General features: G+C 38.0%; 1 protein-coding gene across 3 annotated transcripts in view; it reads left to right on the forward strand.

Moving 5' to 3' along the window:
• The window catches only part of gpat3 (glycerol-3-phosphate acyltransferase 3), a 69932-nt gene that overhangs the window by 20306 nt on the left and 26833 nt on the right, over positions 1-22793 (forward strand). For all 3 annotated transcript variants that reach the window (XM_069925861.1, XM_069925860.1, XM_069925859.1), the window contains exons 7-10: positions 8976-9069; positions 9719-9834; positions 17506-17561; positions 22705-22790. In XM_069925861.1, the coding sequence (XP_069781962.1) occupies positions 8976-9069; positions 9719-9834; positions 17506-17561; positions 22705-22790 (352 nt within the window). The remainder of the gene's footprint in view (positions 1-8975; positions 9070-9718; positions 9835-17505; positions 17562-22704; positions 22791-22793) is intronic.

Genomic DNA, 22793 nt, shown 5'->3' on the forward strand with positions numbered 1-22793 from the left:
TAATTTAATTTCCACCACCTTTAAAGTGATCCCACCACTGGACACATCATAATGGGGATAGATAAATTCAAGAAGACTCTTCCACTGATGTTAGGAGAGATTAAAAACAAACTAGAGGACATAGGTTAAGGGTGAAGAAAAGTTTAAAGGGAATATTTGGGGGAACTCATGCAGAGAATGCTGGAGTGTGGAATGAGCAGCCAGTTGAATCGGTAAATGCAGGCTCTCAATTTTGACATTTAAGAAAAATTGGGATAAGTACATGGATGGAAGGGGTATAAAGGGATATAATTTGGGTGCAGATTAGCAGGACTATGTAGAATAATAGTTTGGCATAGTCTAGAAGGGCAGAAGGGACTGTTTCATTGCTGTGGTTCTATCCCCTCTTATCCTCTCAGTATTTTGTAGGGATGGTTCCCTTTGCAACTCCTCATTCCCAACAATCACCACCACTTCCCCTACCCACTTCACCCATCCCTACCCTCCAAGCATTTGTCCTTGCACCTTTTCACTTCCAGGGTCTCAAACAATCTTTCCAGATGTAGCAGCAATTTGTTTGGACTTGTTCCAATCTAATGGGTAAAGTTGTCCAGATTGGAAAAACTGCTCACACATTGGGTGATCACTAGGTAGAACAGTCTTGAAGGATGACTGAACTTCTGTCCCGGCCACATTATTTTTTTTTAATCCCACTTCCACTCTGATCTGTTGGTCTGAGATCTTCTGATGCCAAAGGGAAGCTTGAGGAACAGCGCCTTCTGTTCTGTCTGAGCAAGTTGCAAACTTCTGTACTAAATATTTGAATTCTACCACTTCAGATAACTGATTTCTCTGTGTATTAGTGTAATTTGGTTCAGCTTGGTTTTTTTTTGTCCCTTTGAAGGACACACCCATCCTGACCTGCGGGGCATGGCTTCCTGCTCTGTGTTTTGCAACTATGATATCTAATTGTTTCAGTTCACATGTTCATGAAATCCATGTAGTCAGCTTATCCTATTGTCACCTTGGTTTTACCCTAGCATAGATATTCCCCTCCCTCACTTTCCCTGCTGCTTAACAAGCTTCTACTCTCTATGATGGATGACTATGATGAAGGCTCTTTGACATGAAAAGTTTCTTTATCATCTGATTGCACAAGTACAATCCAACAAAATAGCATTCTTCAGTCCTCGGTACAAAACATGCAGACACACAAGCAGACATAACACGCATACAAACAATACATATGCATTTCAAGAATTCATATATACAAATAAATATTGTTTTGTAAATATGAGAGTCTTGAACTTTGGTCATTCAGCATTCTCACCGTCCGTGGGGAAGAAGCTGTTTGTCAGCTTGGTGGTGCTGCTTCTGATATACTGATGGGAATAGCAGGATGGTAGGGGTCCTCAATGATTTTACGCACCCTCTTCAGACAACAATCCTGATAGATCACATCAATGGGGGTAAGTATACTCCAGTGATCCTCTCTGCCACTCTTGTGGTCCTGTGGATTAACCTCCTATCCATTTCTCTGAAACAACTGTACCACACTGTAATGCAGCCGGCCAGGATGCTCTTGATAGAGCTCCTATAGAAGGTTGACATAATGGTGGCCGGTAGCCTTGACCACTTCAGTCTTCTCAGGAAGTTCAGTCACTGTTGCGCCTTCCTGACAAGTGAGGAAATGTTGTGTGTCCGTGATAGGTTACTAATTAAGTAAACTCCAAGGAACTCTCTCCACTATAGAATTGTTGATGTGCAATGGAGAGTGGTTATTCCTGGTCCTGAAGTCCAGATCATCTCCTTCATCTTGGCCACTTTGAGACTCGAGTTGTTATTCTCATGAGATTTTCAACCTCTTCTCTGCAGTGCGACTCATCGTTGTTGCTGATGAGGCTGACGACTGTTGTGTCGCCTGCAAATTTGAAAACACTGTTGGAGCAGGATCTGGTGTTGCAGTCGTGGGTCAGTGGTGTGAGTAGAAGCGGGCTAAACACACAGCCCTGAGGTGCGCTATTGGTCAGCATGATGGTGCTCGATGTCCTGCTACCAATTTGGACAGGCTGTGGCCTTTCTGTTAGAAAGTACAGGATCTATTTACAGAGATGGGTGTTGAGTCCCAGTGAGGACAGCTTCTCCACCAACCTCTGGGGAATGATAGTCGAGTTGATTTCAATGAATAGCATTATGAGACATTGTTCTTCAAGTAAGGACAGTGTGAAGCGATGAGACTATTGCATTGTCAGTAGAACGTTTTTTTTTATAGGCAAATTGAAATGGGTCCAGCATTGCTGGGAGGTGTGCTTTGATGTGTTCCATTACCAGACACTCAAGGTATTTCATGATGGTGGACATCAGTGCCACAGGGCAGTAGACATTGATGCCTGTTATGGTCACCCTTTTGGGTACTGTGGTGATAGTAGCTGTCTTGAAACCTGCAGGGGTGATGGACTGCTTCAGTGATGTATTGAAGATATCAATTGGTATGTGCAGTCCTTCGGTACCCAATCAGGTATGTTGTCTTGTCCTGCTGCCTTCTGTGGGTTCACCCTTGGGTAGAGTTTTCACCTATGTTTCTCATCCTGTAGGTATGGCCTGACCTGCTGAATATTTCCACTGTTTTCTGTTTTTATTACTGCAAATTTACAACATTGTTGCATTTTGAAACTTCAACTCAAAGGAATAGATTTACAATAATTTCAAATGAACTTGCATGCTTAATAATCTTGTAATGGACTATTTATTTGTTAGAATTTTGATGTATATATTGTACAGTATAAATGCTGACAAATATAATTTGATGCAAAAATACAACAAGGAGTCTAAGATATAGATAGGCCTAATGGGACTCTTGTTTCTCAGTATAAAGTGTAGGTTTATTCAGATTGTGCAGAATGTTGTTCTGACATCTGAAGGTAAAGGTTCCATTATTTTCACATAATACTACATTTAGAATGTAACATACATGAAATTCTTTGACTTTTGTGTACTGTAAGGCAGACAGAGTTGCCACTTTGTCTGGCGCCTGTCATTGAAACCTACAGCACCTGGTGTTCCTAGGCAGTCTCCCCTCCAAGTACTGTCCAGTCCTGTGCCTGATTAGCTTCTAAGATCAGACAATCCCAGGCATATTCAGGCTATTGGGTGCTGTAATGAATCACTATCGTAGGTTTCCCCAATTTGAAACTTATCTGTTTTATAAAAGCTATAAGAGAACAGTGGGATTTTCTGCTTGGAATAGCAGAGGATGGGTGGTGATTTATTGAGGTGTATAATATTATGAGGGACATGGATAGAATGGATAGCCACCACTCTTTCCCCAGGGTGGCAATGGCCATCACCAGAGGTTTAAGATGGGTGGAGGAAAGTTTTGGGAGATGTTAGAGAGAGGATTTTTTTCATAGAGAATGGAGGATACCTGGAATGCATTGCTGGGGATAGTGGTTGAGGCTGATACAAAGGGGATATTTAAAAGATTCTTAGATAGGCACATGGAGGGGAGGGGGGTATTATGGACTGTGAAGGGGTTGGGGGGAAAGTCAGATTGATTGTGGAGTAGGTTTATATAGGCCAGTACAACATTGTGGGGTGAAGGGCCTATAATGTTCTGTTAGAGATCTTGAGAGGTAGAATTATAAAACTAAAATTGCTTAGAGGTTGCATCTTCTGAGATGAAGTTATGGACAGATATGAAAATGAGGTTGAGGATATTTTTAAAATTGTAATGTTGCTAAACTGGGTGATAAGCCAGTGCGAGCTGATAAGGAGTGCAAATGACTGCAAGTTGAAAATGATGCAAAGTGGGAAGTGGACAAGGCAACATTGCAACTTCCTGAGGTAACAGTAGTTTGAGTAAATGTTTCCTCCACAGATGTATCAAGGAAGGGAAGGAACTAAGCCTTGTTGCAATGTTTCAACTGTGGATTGCTATGAGGCTCATCAACTCAAACTGAGGTCAAATAATTATTCAGTTATTTGATATCAGGTTAACAATGCACATGTTTATATCATAGCTTAATTAAACAATTTATTTGTAGCTCATTTTCAATATGAAACAATGTTTTGTTTTATATGGTTGCATACATAATTGTAATGGGATTTTGTAATATAACTAATTCAACCATTGATGTTGGCACACATGATGGATGTGTGAAGATAAATAATTAGCGTAATTTTGAGGCGTGCAAATAATTTAACTCTTATTTACCACAAGGAAATTCCTGGGCAACACTTGCTTTAGCTCATTTGAGATGTTAGTAAAATAAAATTAAAAAGATCCAAGTTATTTTACTGCCTTTATGTTTCAAATCTAATAAATTACTTTTACTGTCACTTGCAACATTAGTGAAACAATTGCAGATAAAACCATAAGACATAGGAGCAGAAATAGGCTATTCAGCCCATCAAGTCTGCCCATGCCATTTAATCATGAGCTGATCCATTTTCTCACTGCTCGCTCGGCCTTCTCCCCATAACCTTTGATGGCTGGCTAATCAAGAACCTATCAATCTCTGCCTTATATGCACTCATTGACCTGGCCTCCACAACAGCCAGTGGTAACACATTTCACAGATTTCTCTCTCTCTGGCTGAAGAAATTCGATGCATGCATCTCTGTTCTAAGCAGACGCCCTTCAATCCTGAAGTTGTGCTCTCTTGCCCTAGACTCTCCCACCATGGGAAACAACCTTTATACATCTACTCTATTCATGCCTTTCAACATTCAAAATGTTTCAATGACATTTAAAATGTTGATGAACTGACCTGGAAATGAAACAATCTCCAAAATTAGTTAAATAACAATGCATAAAAATATTTCTAATTTAGCGGTAATTATCAACATTGCAGTAAAAGGACAGCTTGGATTTCATCAATTATATAATATTAAACCAAAGCTATTGAGATATAGGTTTATTCTTTAGCCCACATTCAATTTTAATTTATTTTCAGGATTGCCCATCTTGATGCATTCTTTTGGCGTGAACATTGTCTCTAATTTTTCAGTTTTTAAATTGTTCTAAAACCATTCAAGATTTTTCCTCTCCAATAACTATTAGACAATCAAAATTGTCAATGATTCCTTGAACTTGTCCATGACATTAAATAACCATGCATTTAGCTCTCGGACCTCTTAGTCTTGCAGTACATAATTATGGGAAAAGGGTGTTGATACCTTTCTTCTCTGCATGGTATGATCAGCTTTCTTCTACCGCATGATGCATTGAGTGAATTTTTGACATGTACCAAGTCTCGGAAAGCTGTATAGCATGAAATGTAAGATCTGGAGCAATGCATTACCTGTAAAACTTTTGAGTTAAATTAATTTAGTGATTAGTTTGCCTTTATGAAATTTTCTAATTGAAACATTTATTATTTTTAGTAGCTTTCTTGTCATTATGGGCTGAACTTCAATTGTTAATCTGGTGTATATGTTTGAAATGATTTGTGTTATTGATCACTTGATACTGTAGTATGTAGTGGTGCCAGACTTTATGGGCTAGGAGGGGTGGAAACTCTTAACATGCTGTAAATATTGCATATATTTTGGGATATTTTTATTTATTTGTCACGCTATACCTGTACAATGAGAAGAGTTCTTCTGCGAGCAGTCTTTAAATTAGCTCCAACATTTGTGCAGCATTTTAAAAAAATACACAGTTTACAGAGTATGGAGTTGCAATGAAATGACAAGATCAATTAGTACCCAGAAAGGGCAACGTGAGAGCACTGTTGTGGGGTTCATTCAGGAGCTGATGGCCAAAGGGAAGAAACCCTCTTTAAACCTGTAGATGTGTGACTTTGCACTTTTGTGCCATCTCCTCAAAGAAAGTGACTCTCCAAGAATTAAAAGCTGGAAATGAAATTATAATGGAAGGCAGCACTACTGAAGTCACAATATGTGTATGCTGATTGGTCACTTGGCTAGATTTTCAATATTGTTATTTAGACCAACTGGACTTTATACCTGTAGCTTTCTTTGAATGGTCTTTCTGTGTTCCTTCTTATTTCATTTAAGATTTTATTTTCTTTTGGTTAATTTGCACAAAGCACAAACCACTACATCTAACAATACAAAACTGTTCCAAAGCAAGTGATGCACACCATGAACTGGGCTTTATTTTCTTTTCTAATTATATGGAAGAGCCAATGTCTTTTAAAGACTACAAGAGTGATATGTAGTTTCATCCAGCCTGATGAAAGCTTTTCTGGAAAAGCCACTTGTCCGCAGAATTGATAAAGTGAGGAAAACAATAGGATTATTGAAAAATTACAATCCAGTATCTCTTTCAGCCTATATGCTCCATGCCAGTTAAAAAGAGCTTCTCGCTTTAATCTAACCTTTTTATGTAAGAAGCTCCGTATCTCCCACAGGTTGTAGCTTTTCAGATACATGTCCAATTTTTGATATGTGTGTTTCTGCAACCTGTTAGTCTGTTATGGACACTAAATGCCCTTTTTATGGAAAAAAATGCTCACTTCCTCTCTCCATCCCCTCCCACCCCATCTCCCTGCTACTCTTTTTAACTATTCACTGCTCTTACGGTAGTGCTGCCGCTGGTGCGGACCAGGGAGAGTGGGGAACAGAGACACAGTGCTGGTCTGCAGGGCCCTACTCCCAGGAAACTGATGCCGACGGCTTTGTACAGGCTTTAAAAAGCCTGCTTGAGGAGCCAATGTTTTAAAATATCCTGTAACCATGATGGTCTGTGCCCAAAATAGTAGTGCCTATTCTGGACCATGAGAGGTTGCAGACTCCGGGAGAGTAGCGAACTAGTGCAGGGCACCAGAGACAGAAGATCACCCAACATTGAGAAGGAGCAGCCTTGGAGTTGAGACTACAGGGAAGCTGACCACAGCAGCAGACCAGTGAGGAGCTCAATGACTGAAGGACTCACACAGGCTTTCTGCTGCTGGCGACTTGTGGTCAAAGGACTTGCACCAGGCTGTGAGCTGCTGAAGTTTGGGTCAAGGGAAGCAGATATTAAAACTGGAATTTGAGAGGGTGCTGAGGGCAAGAAGGGCTCCCGAAAGGCTCCTTGCACTGAAAGCTTCCTGATTGTATTGGAGGTTTGGATCTGGAGCTCACGTTGCCAATGGATTGAACAGGAGTCTGTTGAGGCTGAAGAGGGTGCGGGAGTACTGGAGGAAAATCCAAGGACACTCAGCGTCCCTGAAAGAATTCTGTTTTAGTTTACTTTCTCTTATTGGTAGGGGAGCCAGGCAATGCAAATAGTGTCTCTGTTTGCCTTACAATAGGCACATTGTGCAAATTACATTTTTTGTATTATCACATGACGATAAAGGATCCTTAAATCTGTGTCCCTCGGCTTGTGGAAATAGTTTATTTTTATTTACTTTATCCAGTCCTCTCTAAATCAGCAGTAATCAGCTGTAAATATGGAGATGCGTTATTGCAACACCTATTAAAATGTCACAAGGTTTCATATTATGAATTAATATTGCAGGAAGATTTTTGCCAACTGGGTTGTCAAAACCTTTTAAATCTAATCTTTGGTCCGGCCTTGTCTAAGATGTTTATTTTCCTATATCTCCAATCACCAGATGGTTAAGGACTGGTGAGGAAACAGACAGCCCCACACATTTAACCCATGAAAGCATCAATCATCTTCTTCCCTAATTCTAGTTGTATTCCGATATGGAAGGAGGCCTTTCAGCCCATTGATTCTGTACCAGTTTTCAGAGAACTCTCATCAATTGCATTCCCCACCTGCAACCTATCCTCGATCATGTGCCCATCAAATTCTCACCCATCTACACTAAGGGTAACTTACAGCAGCCACTCAATCTATCAACCTGCATGTCTTCAGGATACAAGAGTTACATGATCTGAGAGAAACCTACATGGTGATAGGGAGAGTGTGTAAACTCACAAAGATAACACCTGAGGTCAGGATTGAACCTGGAGATGCTGGAGCTGTGAGACAGCACAGCAACTTGCTGCGCTATGGTGTCTCTCCATTACTTTACCTCACTTTTGTTGATGGTTTACATTTAGTTAATTGTTCAAATGATTCTTTCGACTGATCCCATATCGACATGGGAAAACTTCACATTTAAAATAAAAATAGATTTTGTTTAGATGTAAGATCTTGATTAGGCTGGAAACATTTTCTAGGATTTCATTAGAACCATTTTGGCTTGGACACATTTTCTGCCTTGTTGACATTCTACAAAGATTTGACAAGATAGGCAGTCACATTTTAAGGCAATTTGGATGCAGGGATGTTTGATGGGCCAACAGGTCTTTCTCTGTCTGGTAAAAGAATGTATTTTTTTAAAAATTAGAGATACAGCACGGTAACAGGCCCTTCCGGCCCATGAGGCTGCTCCGCCCAACTACGCCCAGTGACCAGTTAATCTACTAATCCCTACATCCCTGGGTTAAACCCATTTATTTTACTTTACTTTCCAAGCATATCAGGGTGAATGATTCATTTGTTAAGGGAAAACAATGCTTTCTGACATTCCCTGTTGAGTATGTCTCTTTTTATTGTTTAATCCATGCACTTTAGTACTTTTAATTAGTACTTTCAATAACTGCTGCAACTTCTGTCTGGGTTTTGTTGAACATGTTGTACTCTTGTTTCTAGTTCAGCACTGCCTCCATTTGCGCATAAGTTGAGAAAGGAAAGAATAGGTTCAAACCTTTGAATGCCAGATTAAACAATGAACGAGTCATCTGTTACTTTGTCGTTGCATGGAAGTCAAGATGTTTTGCATTGTTCGATAAGACAGCAATTCATAATGCATAAATTACCTTAAGATGAGCCATACCCAGCTCCTACTAGATGAAGGTGCTCAAAAGGTGGTATAACTTGAACCAGATTTGCAATTTTTGAGAATATTTGTTTAATGCAAAGTGTTGACTTTGTTGGCCATGGGAAGAAAGAAGAATTTGTTATATTGCAAGTGCTGGGCTTGCTAATTATTAATAATGGGAGACTTTATAACATGTTTTTGTAATTTCAGGGAAAACAAACCAAAGAGAGGAGGTATTTGTGTAGCAAACCACACATCACCAATAGATGTCGTCATACTGACCAATGATGGAGGTTATGCAATGGTGAGAAGAATAATTCTTGTTGTAAGCTATTCAAATACTTTACTTTTATAAATGGATTCCAGTATTTCATTATATAGAAATAAATAGCTACTAATAAGCCCTGGACTAATGAATTAATGTTTGAAGGTTCCTCTATGGGATAATTTTGCAATGAGGTTTAAAGCTTGTGTCCTGACAATGGATTATCTGCTATAAATTTAAAAATTTATAAAATTACATCTCATTTTGAAGTCAATTTGTAGAAAACTTCAGCACTCAACAGAAACAGATCATCTGACCACACCTATCCTTAGCTGCCCACTTACACCAAATCAACCTTAATCCTATTTATCATTTTCCCCATATTTTACCTCATCTTTCATACCAGGGACAATTTACAGTTACCATCCAAAAAATCCACATGACACTGGAAAATAGGAGGAAACTGGAACACTCGTAGAATTCCATATGGTCAAAGAGAAAATGTGCAAGCTTCACAGAGACAGCCCCTGAGGTCTGGATTGAACCTGGTTTGGGTTAACTATCTGAACCATAATAGTTTTCATTGTGAGTGTTTTTGTAATTAAAAAAAAAAATATTTTCTTACCTTGTGTTAAGGTGGCAATGTTGATATTGGTGGTGAAAGATTAAATGTCCCATTTATGTACAGGTTGGACAGGTACACGGAGGATTGATGGGAATCATTCAGAGATCCATGGTTAGGGCCTGTCCACACATTTGGTTTGAAAGGTCTGAAATGAAAGATCGCCATCTTGTATTAAAAAGGTTAGATTTGTTCATTGTTATCTGCATACTCTTTCTGATTTCCTCTTTCTGTATTCAGCAGTATGTGACTAAGGAAATCACTGGAAAAGACAATGAATTTCTGTCCAATGATTGATCACAAAATGATAATATAATGTTAGCATTAATATTCATGTTAGCAATATGTTTATCATAATGCTATTATTGGTTCATTGTATCATATGTTTTAGTTATGCCCTTCTCAATTATTGGGAAGGGTATTCCATGCACTATCTTTAGTTCCTAATATTAATTTGGCCCCATCTCCTTTTATTGTCTTCTTTGGAATATATGGGCCCATTGATCCGATATTGAATTCTTCACAATCCCTTTTGCCTCCTTGATTGCCAGAAGGCCCATACTAATGAAATGGAAAGATTCTGTCCCTGCCACTCACATTAAATAGCTCTCTGATATGATAGCTTGTTTGTCTTTAGAAAAAAAAAATTAGATGCTTCACTACTGTAATTTATTTCTTTATGGGCTTCTTTTCTTAATTATTTCCCAAATTTGTAAGCCTAACTAATTTTTGATTCTTGACCTCATTGTTTATTTCTCTTTTCATTATTAGATAGTGGACTATGTATTTTGCCAACAGCCTCTGTAGGTCAGGGGTCGAATTGTAGAATAGGAAGTTTCTTTTTTTTTAACTATTTGCGTGTATTTAAAAATAATATAATGTAGGTTTTGTCATTAGTTATTATTATCACATACATTTGATTATTGTTCTATTCATGTTTATTTACCTATGTCACATTTGCTAAATGAAATTAAATAAAAAATATTGAAAAACATAATGCTATTACAGTGCCAGCAACCTAGGTTCGAATTTCAGTGTTGTATGGAGTTTGTACATTCACCCCCATGTCTGCATAGATTTCCTCCAGGTGCTCCGGTTTTTTCCCACATTCCAGACATTTACAGGTCATTTGTTCACGTGGGTGTATTTGAGTGGAGCGGGCTCATGGGCTTGAGTGTCTGTTACCTTGCAAAAAAAAAATGTTTCAGAATGTTCATTGGTTTAGTGTTGGATGCCACCTTGATTTTCTTGGTCTAATGTTGTTCCTTCTGCATTAACAATCAACATTTTACTGAGGGTATGGCCCAGTGGGTAGTCTCAGTCAGAAGCTTAGGGCTTCAAGTCTCACTCCAGAGTAAATATGACGTACTGTACATCTGAAATAAAACCATTAGGTCAAGTAGCATCTTGGAGAGTAGAGTTAAAGGTGGTAAATCAGCAGAATTTGTTGCCACAGGTGGTTTAGGAGGTGTATTTAAGGCAGAGATTGATAGGTTCTTGAGTAGCCAGGCACTGAAGTTCTGATGGCTCAGTGGTTAGCGCACTGGTCTTGTAAACCAGGGGTCATGTCATTCCTTGCTGGGGCCTCATTTCTGTGAGGGGTGCTTGACAAAGTGGTGGACCCTCTGTCATCCTTACAGTAGACAAAAGTTAAAGAATTTCATGTATGTTACATTCTAAATATAGTATTTGTGCCAATAATGGAACATCTAGCAAAAGTTATGGGAAGAAGGTGGGGCTGTGGGAAAATGGATCGGCTCATGATCAAGTACCAGGGAAGATTTGATGGGCTGAATAGCCTGTTTCTGCTCCTATGTCTTTTGGTCTTAAAGAGCATTCAGCACAGCATTTTCCTGCAAATGCTATTGGTTGGGTGTGAAAAGTTTTATCATTGCTAACCACGAAAGTGCTGGAGAAATTTCCAGCACCTCTGTGTATTGCATTTGACCCCCCAGCATTTGCAGATTTTCAAAATATAAGTTGGGTTTTGATTGGCTATGGTTTAGTTTTAATTATATACCTATGAAGATCTTCATTCACATTTGATGTGTCATTAAACTTGATCCTGTCTGATTTATACTTTAACTTGTCCTATCTGGTTTAGTTCCTCATCAAATAATTCTGTCAATCTCAGTTGAGCTTCAACTCTGTTATGGGAAGAGTATTCTAGATTTTCCATCACAATCTCTGTGAGGTGCTTTTTAACAACAGTTGAATAGCCTGTATTTAACTTTGTACACTGCCTACCTAATCAATTGAAACTGTTTCTTCCCACCTGTCTTATAACCTTAAACAGCTTGTTTGGCACCCTCCAATTTCCCATACTAAAGGGAAATAGAAACTCAATCACAACTACTTCCTCAGAATTCAATTTCCTTAGCTCAGTTTCTGCCATTTAAAAAAAAACCTTTTCTGAAAATGCAGCAAGAATTAATGTTATGCTGTTCCTTCCCCGCTTTCCTTTATGGCTAATATTAATATCTTCTCCTCATCTTCCAAGGGATCTTTGTTCACTTCAACCATGCTTTTCTGCTTTACCTAATCATAAAAACTTTTACTATCTTTTTATACTTTGTGCTAGTTTACTTTCATAATCTATCTTCTCGTTATTTCTTTCTTAGTGGTTTTTTGTTCCTTTTTAAAATTTTCCCAAACTTCCAATTTTCCTCTACTCTCAGTGAATTTGTAGGCTTGAGCTGAGCTTTTAGTTTGACGCTTTCCTTTATTTCAGTAATCCAAGGAAGGCTCTCTCCACCCTTACTATACTTGTTTTTAAGTGGAAGATACTTTTGTTGATCACTGTAAAAAATCTCTTTGATAGTCTTTCACTATATCATAACTGTGTTCCCAGTCTACGCTAGTCAACTTGCCCCTTGTTCATTTGTAGACTCTCTTGTTGAGGCATAATACATTGGTTTTAGATCAAATAATTGCATTCTGAATTTATATGAGAAATTCAGTCTTACTTTGATCATTCTTTCTAACTACAAGATCATTAATTTTACTGTCTCATTGCTCAGGACCAGATCTAAGATAGCATATTCCCTTCTAGGTTTGGTAATATGCTATTCAAGAATGTACAGAAGTCCACCTTAAGACTATCTCAACCAATTTGATTCACCCAATCCATGTCATAGGGGACTTGCATAACTGCAATTCCTTTCTTACATGACTTAGATATTTCCATGGTTATCAGAATGAGAGTTTATTGTCATGAACATGTCACGAAATTCAATGTTTTGCAGCAGAATTTCAGTGCAAATATTGCTATAAATTACATTTCAAAAATAAATAAATAGTGCAAGAAAATAGGATTAAATTTGTGGTTACTGCATGAGCCACTGTCATTTTATTAATTTGTAGCAGACACACAATTCTCACTCTTTTTTCTTTCACTATCCCAAACCTCTACCCAGATGGATTCAACACTGCTCCTTTGATCTCATATCTTCTCTCAATATCACCTTGATTTCATTCTTAATTAAGAGCATTATCCCATCTTCTTTGCCTTCCTGTCTGTCCTTCTGAATTACCTGATACCCTTGTATATTTAATTTCCAATAATCTCCACCCTGCAACCACATTTCTATAATGACCACTAAATAATACGCCTTTTTACTGGCTTTGACCACAAGTTCACTGATAAGGTTTCAAATTCTATGGGTGTTCAGATAAAGTGCCCTTACACTCATTGTCTTTTTAATTAGTCATGCAGCATGGTAACAGGCCCTTCTGGCCCACAAGCCAATGCTAAACAATTATGCCCAATTAACCCTGCACATTTTGAAGGGTGGGAGGAAGCTAGAGCACCCAGAAGAAACCCACGCAGACACGAGAAGAACATACAAACTCCTTACAGACAGAGGTGGATTTGATCCCAGATTACTGGTATTGTAACAGTGTTGCGCTCATCACTATGGTAAATGTGCAGCATTTTTAATCATTTTATGATTTTAGTATCTAGTAACCTTTGTGTCTTTTGCATTTGACTTTTCTGTACTCCACTCTTTTCTAACTTGTGCATGGATCCCCACACCCCTGCCATTTTAGTTTGCATGCCTTTTTCACCGCAAAGAGATGTTGCTTACTTCTCAGTCTCCCAGACCCCTAAATGTGCTTGTCAAAAGTTTGTTTTTTGTGGTCTTGCTTTCATGACTCCTCTGTTTTCAATCTTATTGAGGCAGGAGTACTTTGGTGATTATTTGCACATCATCTGCCTGATGCTTCATCACATGGTGTCAGTGCCCCAGTTCTGTCAATTTATTCTCCATGCCATTATATTTGTTCACATTAAAGAGTATACAGAACCTTTTTATGAGAGAGGACAATGATTGGGAATGACGAATTGGGGTTGTGTAAATGTGCTTGGCACTCATGAATGTTCAAAACATTTAATTGTACCTATGAAAGGGCACCATTTTTAAGAATTAGATTGTTTCTATGTACGTCACAGGCCAGCAGCAATAGAAATTCACCAAGACAATGTTATTTTTAAAAGAATATTTTTTAATTAATAATTTCTAATAATATAGCATCTTACTTAAATCTAAACTTAACTCCAGCTATGCACAAGTATACCTATGTGAGTGTGTGTGTGATTACCCAAACCATTACAGCTTAAGCAGAATTCTGGAAAGTCAATTCCCAAAGTTTTAAAATTCTGTATGGAAACTCATACTTTTAAACTGATGCTCAGAAGTAATAATGAAGTAGGTGAGAGCATGTGATCAGACTGCCTTTGACTCACAAATTCTTGTCAAATTGCTTCCAGAGAAATGTCTTTATATAAGAATGGTTCTCACAACTTCCATTTTCCTTGCATCAGAAAAACAAAACCTGTGATTTCCACGATGCTTCCAAGACCCGGGCACAGGCCAGACAAAATGACCATTGGAATGGACACAATCCAAATACAGGAATGATCCTGCTTACATTATCCAGATATGGGTCAATCAAAATAACCATTAGAATGGTCACGGTAACTCATTGTTTCCCCTGACCAGGAGAAACAGCAGAAGTGTCCAGTTCACACAAAGTCACTTCATTTCTGTCTCTTGCAGATCTCTGGTTAAGTATTAATCAATCTTGCTTCTTCAAATGTCTCAATCACATGACTTGCTTGATCAATACTAAAATTTGTTTCTGTTTCAGTTTCCCAAAAACATGACTCATAAGCTTCTTTCTCACCAGATGTCTTTCCTTGAGTAAACATCCATTGTTTTGGGTTTTTAGTTGAGAGCATTAACTCTGTTTATGGTTTTGGGCTCACAGTGCCTCTGAGTCTGGAAAATGTCATGAAATCTGTGATTGTTTTGCTCCCTGTGCGAACCACCAGTATAATACTCACTAAAAAAAATACAGAAACTTGCAATAATCTACCTGTTTCATTGCGGAGTCAATCTGTTGATTATGAAAACTATATAAGACAAGTAGTTTTGCACTGTTTCCTTGAGTCAACAAATACCGTATATTTTGGCGTATCAATCGAATCATGAAACCCAAAAAATTCTCTCAAAAAATGGAGTTCGACTTGTACACCAGATGTACCATTGAGACCTTAAATTCACCTCAAAATCCATTCAGCGCTGATTCAGCGTATGTCAACCCTTGAAAAACCAAAAAAGAAATCCAATTGCATCAGATTTTCTTTGAGATTTTTATTGAAAACTGCAATACAATTAGCACCCTTCAAAATTGCTATCATTGTCTGAAAACAACATCATATTTAGGACCCTTCAAAATCATTTACGCTATCATCTTCTGAAACAAAGATGGTGGCAAGCACATTCACACTCTCACTGTTTAAGCAGTCATCATCCCATGCTTTGAGCACGAAGTTACACAGCGTATCAAGTGATGCAGCATGCATTGGCCTGCCTTTTGTAAATGACTTTTCTGCACTTGACATCCATGTATTCCATTTCTCGCACACATGGTCTTTGAAGGGCTCGTTCAAGCTGACATCAAGAGGTTGCAATATAGACATCAAGCCACTCAGGATAACCGCCATGCAAGTATTATGTAGTGCTAATCTACTTTTAATGCTCTCAGTTAAAAGGCTACGAAACATATCCCAGACCAGCAAACTCCATTCTTTGCATAAACTGCCTGGTCACCTGTTCCACACATTGTCTATCCATAGTTTTACACCATTTTCATCCATCCATCCTCTTTCATGAAAATGTACAAAAATACCTGCAGGGAATTTCATTTTCGGTTTAATTTTGCGTTTGAAGATTACCATGGATTTTAACTATGTCCCAACGGCCGTGCACGATAACACCACCGTAAACCTGGTCCTTTCGTGGCTGATACTTCTGGTTTGGACAGTTTTAACACCTTTCCATTTCACTGTTCTATTGCCCATCATGTCGAAATTCATGGGGGTTTCATCCATATTTCTGATATTTGCAAATGCAAACTGGTGTTTCTGTCAGTTCCGTATAATAAACTGGTGAAAACTTACAACTTTATGATCAAAATCTTTTGGTAGTTCCTGTGCAATTTTTGTTTTTTTGGCATAAAACCAGATCTTTCCTGTTCATGAAATGATTGCACCAGCCTCAAAAACATCACTGAGGTCTGGGTGCGACTTGGCCCACTGAAGTGCAAATCTTCTTATTTTATTTCGGGTGACTATGTAGCAATCTTGCCTCTGTTCATGTACCCTTTCTGGAACGTGATTTTCCAACTCTGGCCAACAAGTGATTCCTTTTCTCAAAGAACATTGCCTTTTTGGTGTTTTTCTTAAAGTCTCTTCTTTCTTCCTCCAATCTTTTACCAACTTCTTATGCACATCACATTTTCTTGGTCATTTCTATCTCTTTCAACTTAAAGCTCGCTTCATAGTTTCACCGCTTTCTGTGTTGTGTTGATGGGCCCTCCATGATAGCAATCACCTCCAGCCAACACTCATGCGATCTATGGGGGGGGGGGGGGGTCAACATATACACCGGTCAACGGGGCACCTCTAGCAGCCAGAAAATTGGGGTGGACGTGCGCCTGATATACCATAAAACCCTTAAGGTCATGCTGAAAGAGGGGGTCCATTTGTATGCTGACATATACGGTAATTCAAATTCACATTTGATACGTAGCAGGAGACCTAGAAACAGATTATCAAAGTGGCTTAAACGGAATTACAACCTTTGCCTCTTCAAAGGACTATTGAAGGTCATCTTCCCATGTGAAGAAGGGTAATGAAATGCAGGCATTCATTTCAAGAGGAATAGGATATAAGAGCAAGGATGTGATGCTGAGACTTTATAAGGCACTGGTGAAACCTCACACAGAATTGTGAGCAATTGTGGGCTCCTCATTTAAGAAAGGATGTGGTGAAGTTAGAGAGGATTCAGAGGAGATTCACAAGGTTAATTCCTAGAATGAAAGGGGTCTCATATGAGGAACATTTGACAGCTCTTGGCCTGTACTTGGAATTTACGAGAATGAGTGGGGAGGGGGGGGGGATCGCAATGAAACATTTTGAATGTTGAAAGGTGTGTACAGAATAGATGTAGATGGGTGGAAGAGTCTAAGACAAGATGGCACAACTTCAGGATTGAAAGGTGTCTGCTTAGAACAGAGATGCAGAGGAATTTCTTCAGCCAGGGGATGGTAAATTTATGGAATTTGTTACCACAGGTGGTTGTGGAGGCTAGGTCATTGGGTGTATTTAAGTCAGAGATTGATAGGTTCTTGATTATCCAGGTCATCAAAGGTTCTGGGGAGAAGGCCAAGCAGTGGGGAAGATGGATCAGCTCATCATCAAATGTTGGGTCAGAATCGATGAGCTGATTAGCCTTTTTCTGCTCTTATGTATTATGGTCTTCTGGACTAATCTCTTCTTCTCACAGATTGGGTGATCATGTTGCAGATAAAACAAAGCTGCCAATTTTAATATTTCCTGAAGGTAAGAACAACTTTATGATTTGTTTTTGCTTTGCTGTCAGGAAAATGCCTCCAAAGTACATGAAATGGCATAGGAATTTGTGTTATTTTAAGAAAAATATACTCTGGTATACTGGAGTGAAATGCAAAATTCTGCAGATGCTATGAATGTAGTAAAAACAACAATGCTGTTGGAACTCAGCAGGACACGCAGCACCCATAGGAGGTAATGATATGTAACCAATGTTTTGTGACTGAGCTCTTCTTCAAGGTGAAGGAGGGTATAGGACTGAAACATTGGTCACATATTATTACCTCCTATGGACTCTGCGTGACCTGCTGAGTTCTCCCAAGATTTTTATGTTTTTACTGGTACTCTAGAGACATTTACCCCTCCATAAATCTTCGTCCGCGAAGCCAAGCCAAAGAAAGAAAAGAAGAGACAGAATTGCACTCTGTCAAGTGTTATTTGAACTTTGCTGATTGTCTGGGTCAGGGAACAATACCTATCATTGCTGGATTCTATGGATCCAAGAGCTGATGTAATCAGAGTGATTCTATGCTGATATTGAATCAGTATTCAAATGAAAATTTTGTACTAATGCATTTAGATTATTTAAATCATGTAAGTACAGCAGATGTCAGAAATTGGAAATGGAAGCAGTAAATGTTGGAAAAGCTTGAGCAACTTATGTGGATAAATAGATGATTGTGGACTTCAGGATGAAGTCAGGGGAACATGATACAGTCCTCATCACGGGCTCAGAAGTGGAGAGGGTCAAGAACTTCAAATTCCTGGGTGTCAACATCTCCGAGGATCTGTTCTGGAGCCTCCATGTTGATGCAATTATGAAGAAGGTTCGCCAGTGTCTATACTTTGTGAGGTGTCTGAGGAGATTTGATATGTCACTGAGGACTCTCAAAAAACTTCTACAGGTGTACTGTGGAGAGCATTCTGGCTGGTTGCATCACTTCTGGTATGGAGGCACCAAATCTCAGTGCAAGAGAAAACTCCAGAGGGTTGTTAACTCGGTCTGCAACCTTACAGGCACCAGACTTCACTCCATCGAGGACATCTACATGAGGCAGTGTCTTAAAAAAAGCAGCCTCTATCCTCAAAGACCAGCACCACCCACACCATGCCCTCTTCACTCTGCTGCCATTGGTGGGGTAAGAGGTACAGGAGCCTAAAGATGAGCACTCAGTGGCTCAAGGACAGCTTCTTCCCCGCTGCCATCGGATTCCTGAATAATCAATGAACCAAAGACCCTGCCTTATTTTTCATGCACTATTTTTTTAAAATATATTTATTGTTGTTAGATGGTTTATAATATGAATATTTACACTGTGACCCTGCTGCAAACACCAAATTTTGTGACTTGTTCATGACAATAAATTCTGATACTTAATCAATGTTTCAGCTTGATGGCATTTTGTCAGAACTGGATAAAATTAGATATAAAGCAAATGTTACATTGCAGAAAAAGTGTGTGGGGTGGGAAATAGAACGAATGGAAAGATCTCTGATAAGTCAGAGACCAGGAGAGATCAGAGATGGTGGAACTGTTTAAAAATTCCTTAATACTTTTTACTGTGTCTTCCCACACTTCCCTTGAGAAGCTCAATATTAGTTCAAGGAACTGTATCTCACCTTTCGACAGCACATTGCAGACACTCAACACCAATTTCAATATTTTCTCATTTTTATGAATCCTGATGGTGGCCATAAACCTGAAAAGTAAACTTTATTTTTCTCTCTCCACAGACCCACTAGGTATATCCAGCATTTTCAACTCTTAACTCATTATGAAGTTGCTTTGCATGAAATATATCAATTCAGTTGATTGCAGCAAAGGGATTTTTGTAATATCCTGGCATTGATACTGAACGAACATAAAGTTCTTTTTGCAATTGGATGGATCTGAGATTCTGCGAAAGATTGAGTTGGGGAAAGTTCAAGTTTTTTTTTTAAACTTTATTTAAAATTTTATGACATGAATAAAATAAAAATTACATTTAAAGAAATAATAAAAAATAAGATAATAAAAATTAGAATACTACATCATTAAACTACACAAATTAACCCCCCCCAATAATTATAACACAACATTAATCATCTAATTTAAAATTAATCCAACCCTCCCCCCAAAATAAAGAGTGAAGAATTAATTAACAATGTTGTAAATAAAATAGAAAAAAACCCACTTACGAAAAAAAGGATAAAACTTAACAACAAAAAAAATTACTAACAACAAAAAAAATATCAATACTAAAATAATACCCTTAAACATATATTTAAATCAAACATAATTCATGTATTTAACAAATGAAATCCACTTTAAAACTAAATTCAAATATTAAAATCATATATCAACCACATATCTGTTATACAAAAAATCATAATTAATAATACATAAATACAGAATTTCCATTAATACCAAGTTTCCTTTATAATTCATCGAGAGAACAAAAACATCCCTTAGAAAAACAATCAGATAAACTTTTTATTCCCTTCCCCTCCCCTTATATAAAAAAAAGAAAAAAAAGTTCAAACTCTTATAAAATTCTCCATATTCTTCATTTATAACATCTTCAAAATTCTCTATCAAAATTAACTTAATTTTATTAAACTCTTCTCCCTCAATGTATTTGTACTTAATTTTCTTCTTCTTATCACCTTTCCCCTCATCTTCCTCTTCATCTAATTCAACATCCTCAATTTTTGACTTATTATCTTCTGTGACATCATCCTCTTAAAAAAAGAAAGAAAAAAGAGAAAAAAAAACCCCAAAAAAAGAGAAAAAAAGGAGAGAAAAAAACCTCCTAATTCCCTCTCAATTACAATCAAAACAAAAAAAGTTTAAAAAAAAATTATTTATTTAAAAATAAAATTTAAAAAAAACTTCACTTCTTAACCCAAAAATTAAAAAGAAAAAAAAAACAGGTCGGAGGTCACAACTACCTCTTCCTGTTTAAACCGCCCAAAGCGGTAACTCCCCCAAAATATTGGGTGTGAGATAACTCACAGGTAGCTGATGACTTCTGGAAACTAGTGCCCACCCAGTTCCCTCTCCCAACTCCCATTTCATTAAACTATCATCATTATTTAAACTATTTAAACTCTTTTCAAAAAAAGATAAAAGATTTATTTTTTTAAATCAACGTTACCACTTCGAAACGAAGAATAAAAAACGTGCCCAACCCATTCACATTTGAATTTCAAATGTTCCTTATCTATTAAATGAGTTTCCTTTGCCATTGCGACCACCGTTTCTTCCATTTCTTCCAGAAATCAAATTCCCTTCTTGCTGCCCTCTTTGGAGACCGTGAAGGACTACGTCGTTCCTGGAATTGCGTAATTGGTAAAGACTGAGCAAAATCCATAGCTTCTTTAGGATTATCAAAGAACTTTGGTTGATATCCATCCTGAAAAATCTTCAGTACCACAGGGTATCTAAATGTTGCCTTATATCCTTTTTTCCACAATAATTCTTTCACAGAATTAAATTCACGTCGTTGAAACATAATTTCCTGACTCAAATCCGGATAGAAGAAAACATGATTACTCTGAACCATCAAAGGAGATTTGTTTTGCTGTGTATTTCTAATAGCCATACGTAAAATAGTCTCTCTATCACAGTAATTTAAACAGCGAACCAGAACAGGTCTTGGATTCTGTCCTGAAAAAGGTCTCCTTCTCAAAGCTCTATGAGCCCGTTCCAATATTAAACCTTCAGAAAACTTATCTTGTCCCAACACTTGTGGAATCCATTCAGTGAAAAATTTTCTTGGATCTGGCCCTTCTATGCCTTCTGGCAAGCCGACAATTTTCACATTATTCCGTCTGGATTGGTTCTCCAAATAATCAACCTTTTTTGCTAAATTTTTATTCTGAATCTGTAACGTTTCAATTGTTTTATTCACATCTTGCAATTGATCTTGTACATCAGATAATCCTTGATCACACATCTCAAGTCTTTCAATAGTTTCAACTTTAAAAGCTCCATAATCAGCCATCTGTTGAGTATTGACATCCACCAATGCATTAATCTTAGAAGTAAGATTATTCATAGAATCACCTAAATGCATCATTGAAGAAAATATCTTATGTTCAAGACTCTTGAAAAGTATATCAACATCAGTAGATCCAGACATGGTGGGATTCTGCTGTTCTTGTGGAATCAGAGGACCTTCTATCCCTTCTTTTAATTTAGTAGCTTTTCTTGCAGTTTGACTCCGTGTAAGAGCCCCTGCCACAGACCCCCCCAAAAGTATCAGGAGGCTGATGATCAGGGTTATCTTTGATCCAAACCTCCTTTAAAAGCTTCGTTACATCAGTATCTGGAAGAGCTGATATAACTGGTGGTATAGCAGTCAAATAACAACTCTTTAACTCTCCAACTGGTGGCGCCCCAGCTAATTCAGCAGTCAAAGTCTCAGTAGACATTGTTTGAAATACTGGCATCCGGCCAGCCCTTTGTTCTAAAGGCAGCTGAAAACGACCTTCAGAAAGACTTACGGAATCAGAACGGAGCTCCAAGGCCGAATTCTTCGCTTGTTTTCCTGGATCCATTTCACGCTGAGTCGTGGCTTTTTGTAAACAAGCAGGCTCAGATAATTTCGGAAAATATAATTTTTTAACAATCTGTTGATGTTTCCTTCTACTTTTTTTTAACAAATGTACCATTAGGTATTAATTCAACATCTCATACTATTTATAAACTTTTTAAAAAAGTTTTAACGGGCACTTAAAGACAAAACAATAAGTTAGAGTCAGGAGAGGACTGGAAGGCACGTCTGTTCCTTACGCCATCTTGCCACGCCCCCATCGGAAAAGTTCAAGTTTATTAACATCTGACTGTACACGTATAAGAAGACGAAACAGCATTTCTCTGGAACACGGTGCACATACGCAATATACAATAAATAATAATCACATCTGTACATGAAGATAGAATTAAAATAAATATATATAAATATTTGGGACTTTATTGGATATTCAGCAGGATTGGATTATATATTGGATATTGGATGAGACTAATTGCTAGGATATGAATTGAGGCAATCTCAGAACTATATCGGTTGGCAGTGATCCTGTAGCATGCTTCTGTTTCAATTTTATATCAACTTTGCATCTAATTCTGGAATATGAAACTTACTTTCAGGTACCTGCATCAACAATACCTCTGTCATGATGTTTAAGAAGGGAAGCTTTGAGATAGGAGGCACTATCTATCCAGTTGCAATCAAGGTA

This window comes from Narcine bancroftii, chromosome 3 (genome assembly GCF_036971445.1).
Source record: "Narcine bancroftii isolate sNarBan1 chromosome 3, sNarBan1.hap1, whole genome shotgun sequence".
In the NCBI taxonomy this organism is placed as follows: Eukaryota; Metazoa; Chordata; class Chondrichthyes; order Torpediniformes; family Narcinidae; genus Narcine; species Narcine bancroftii.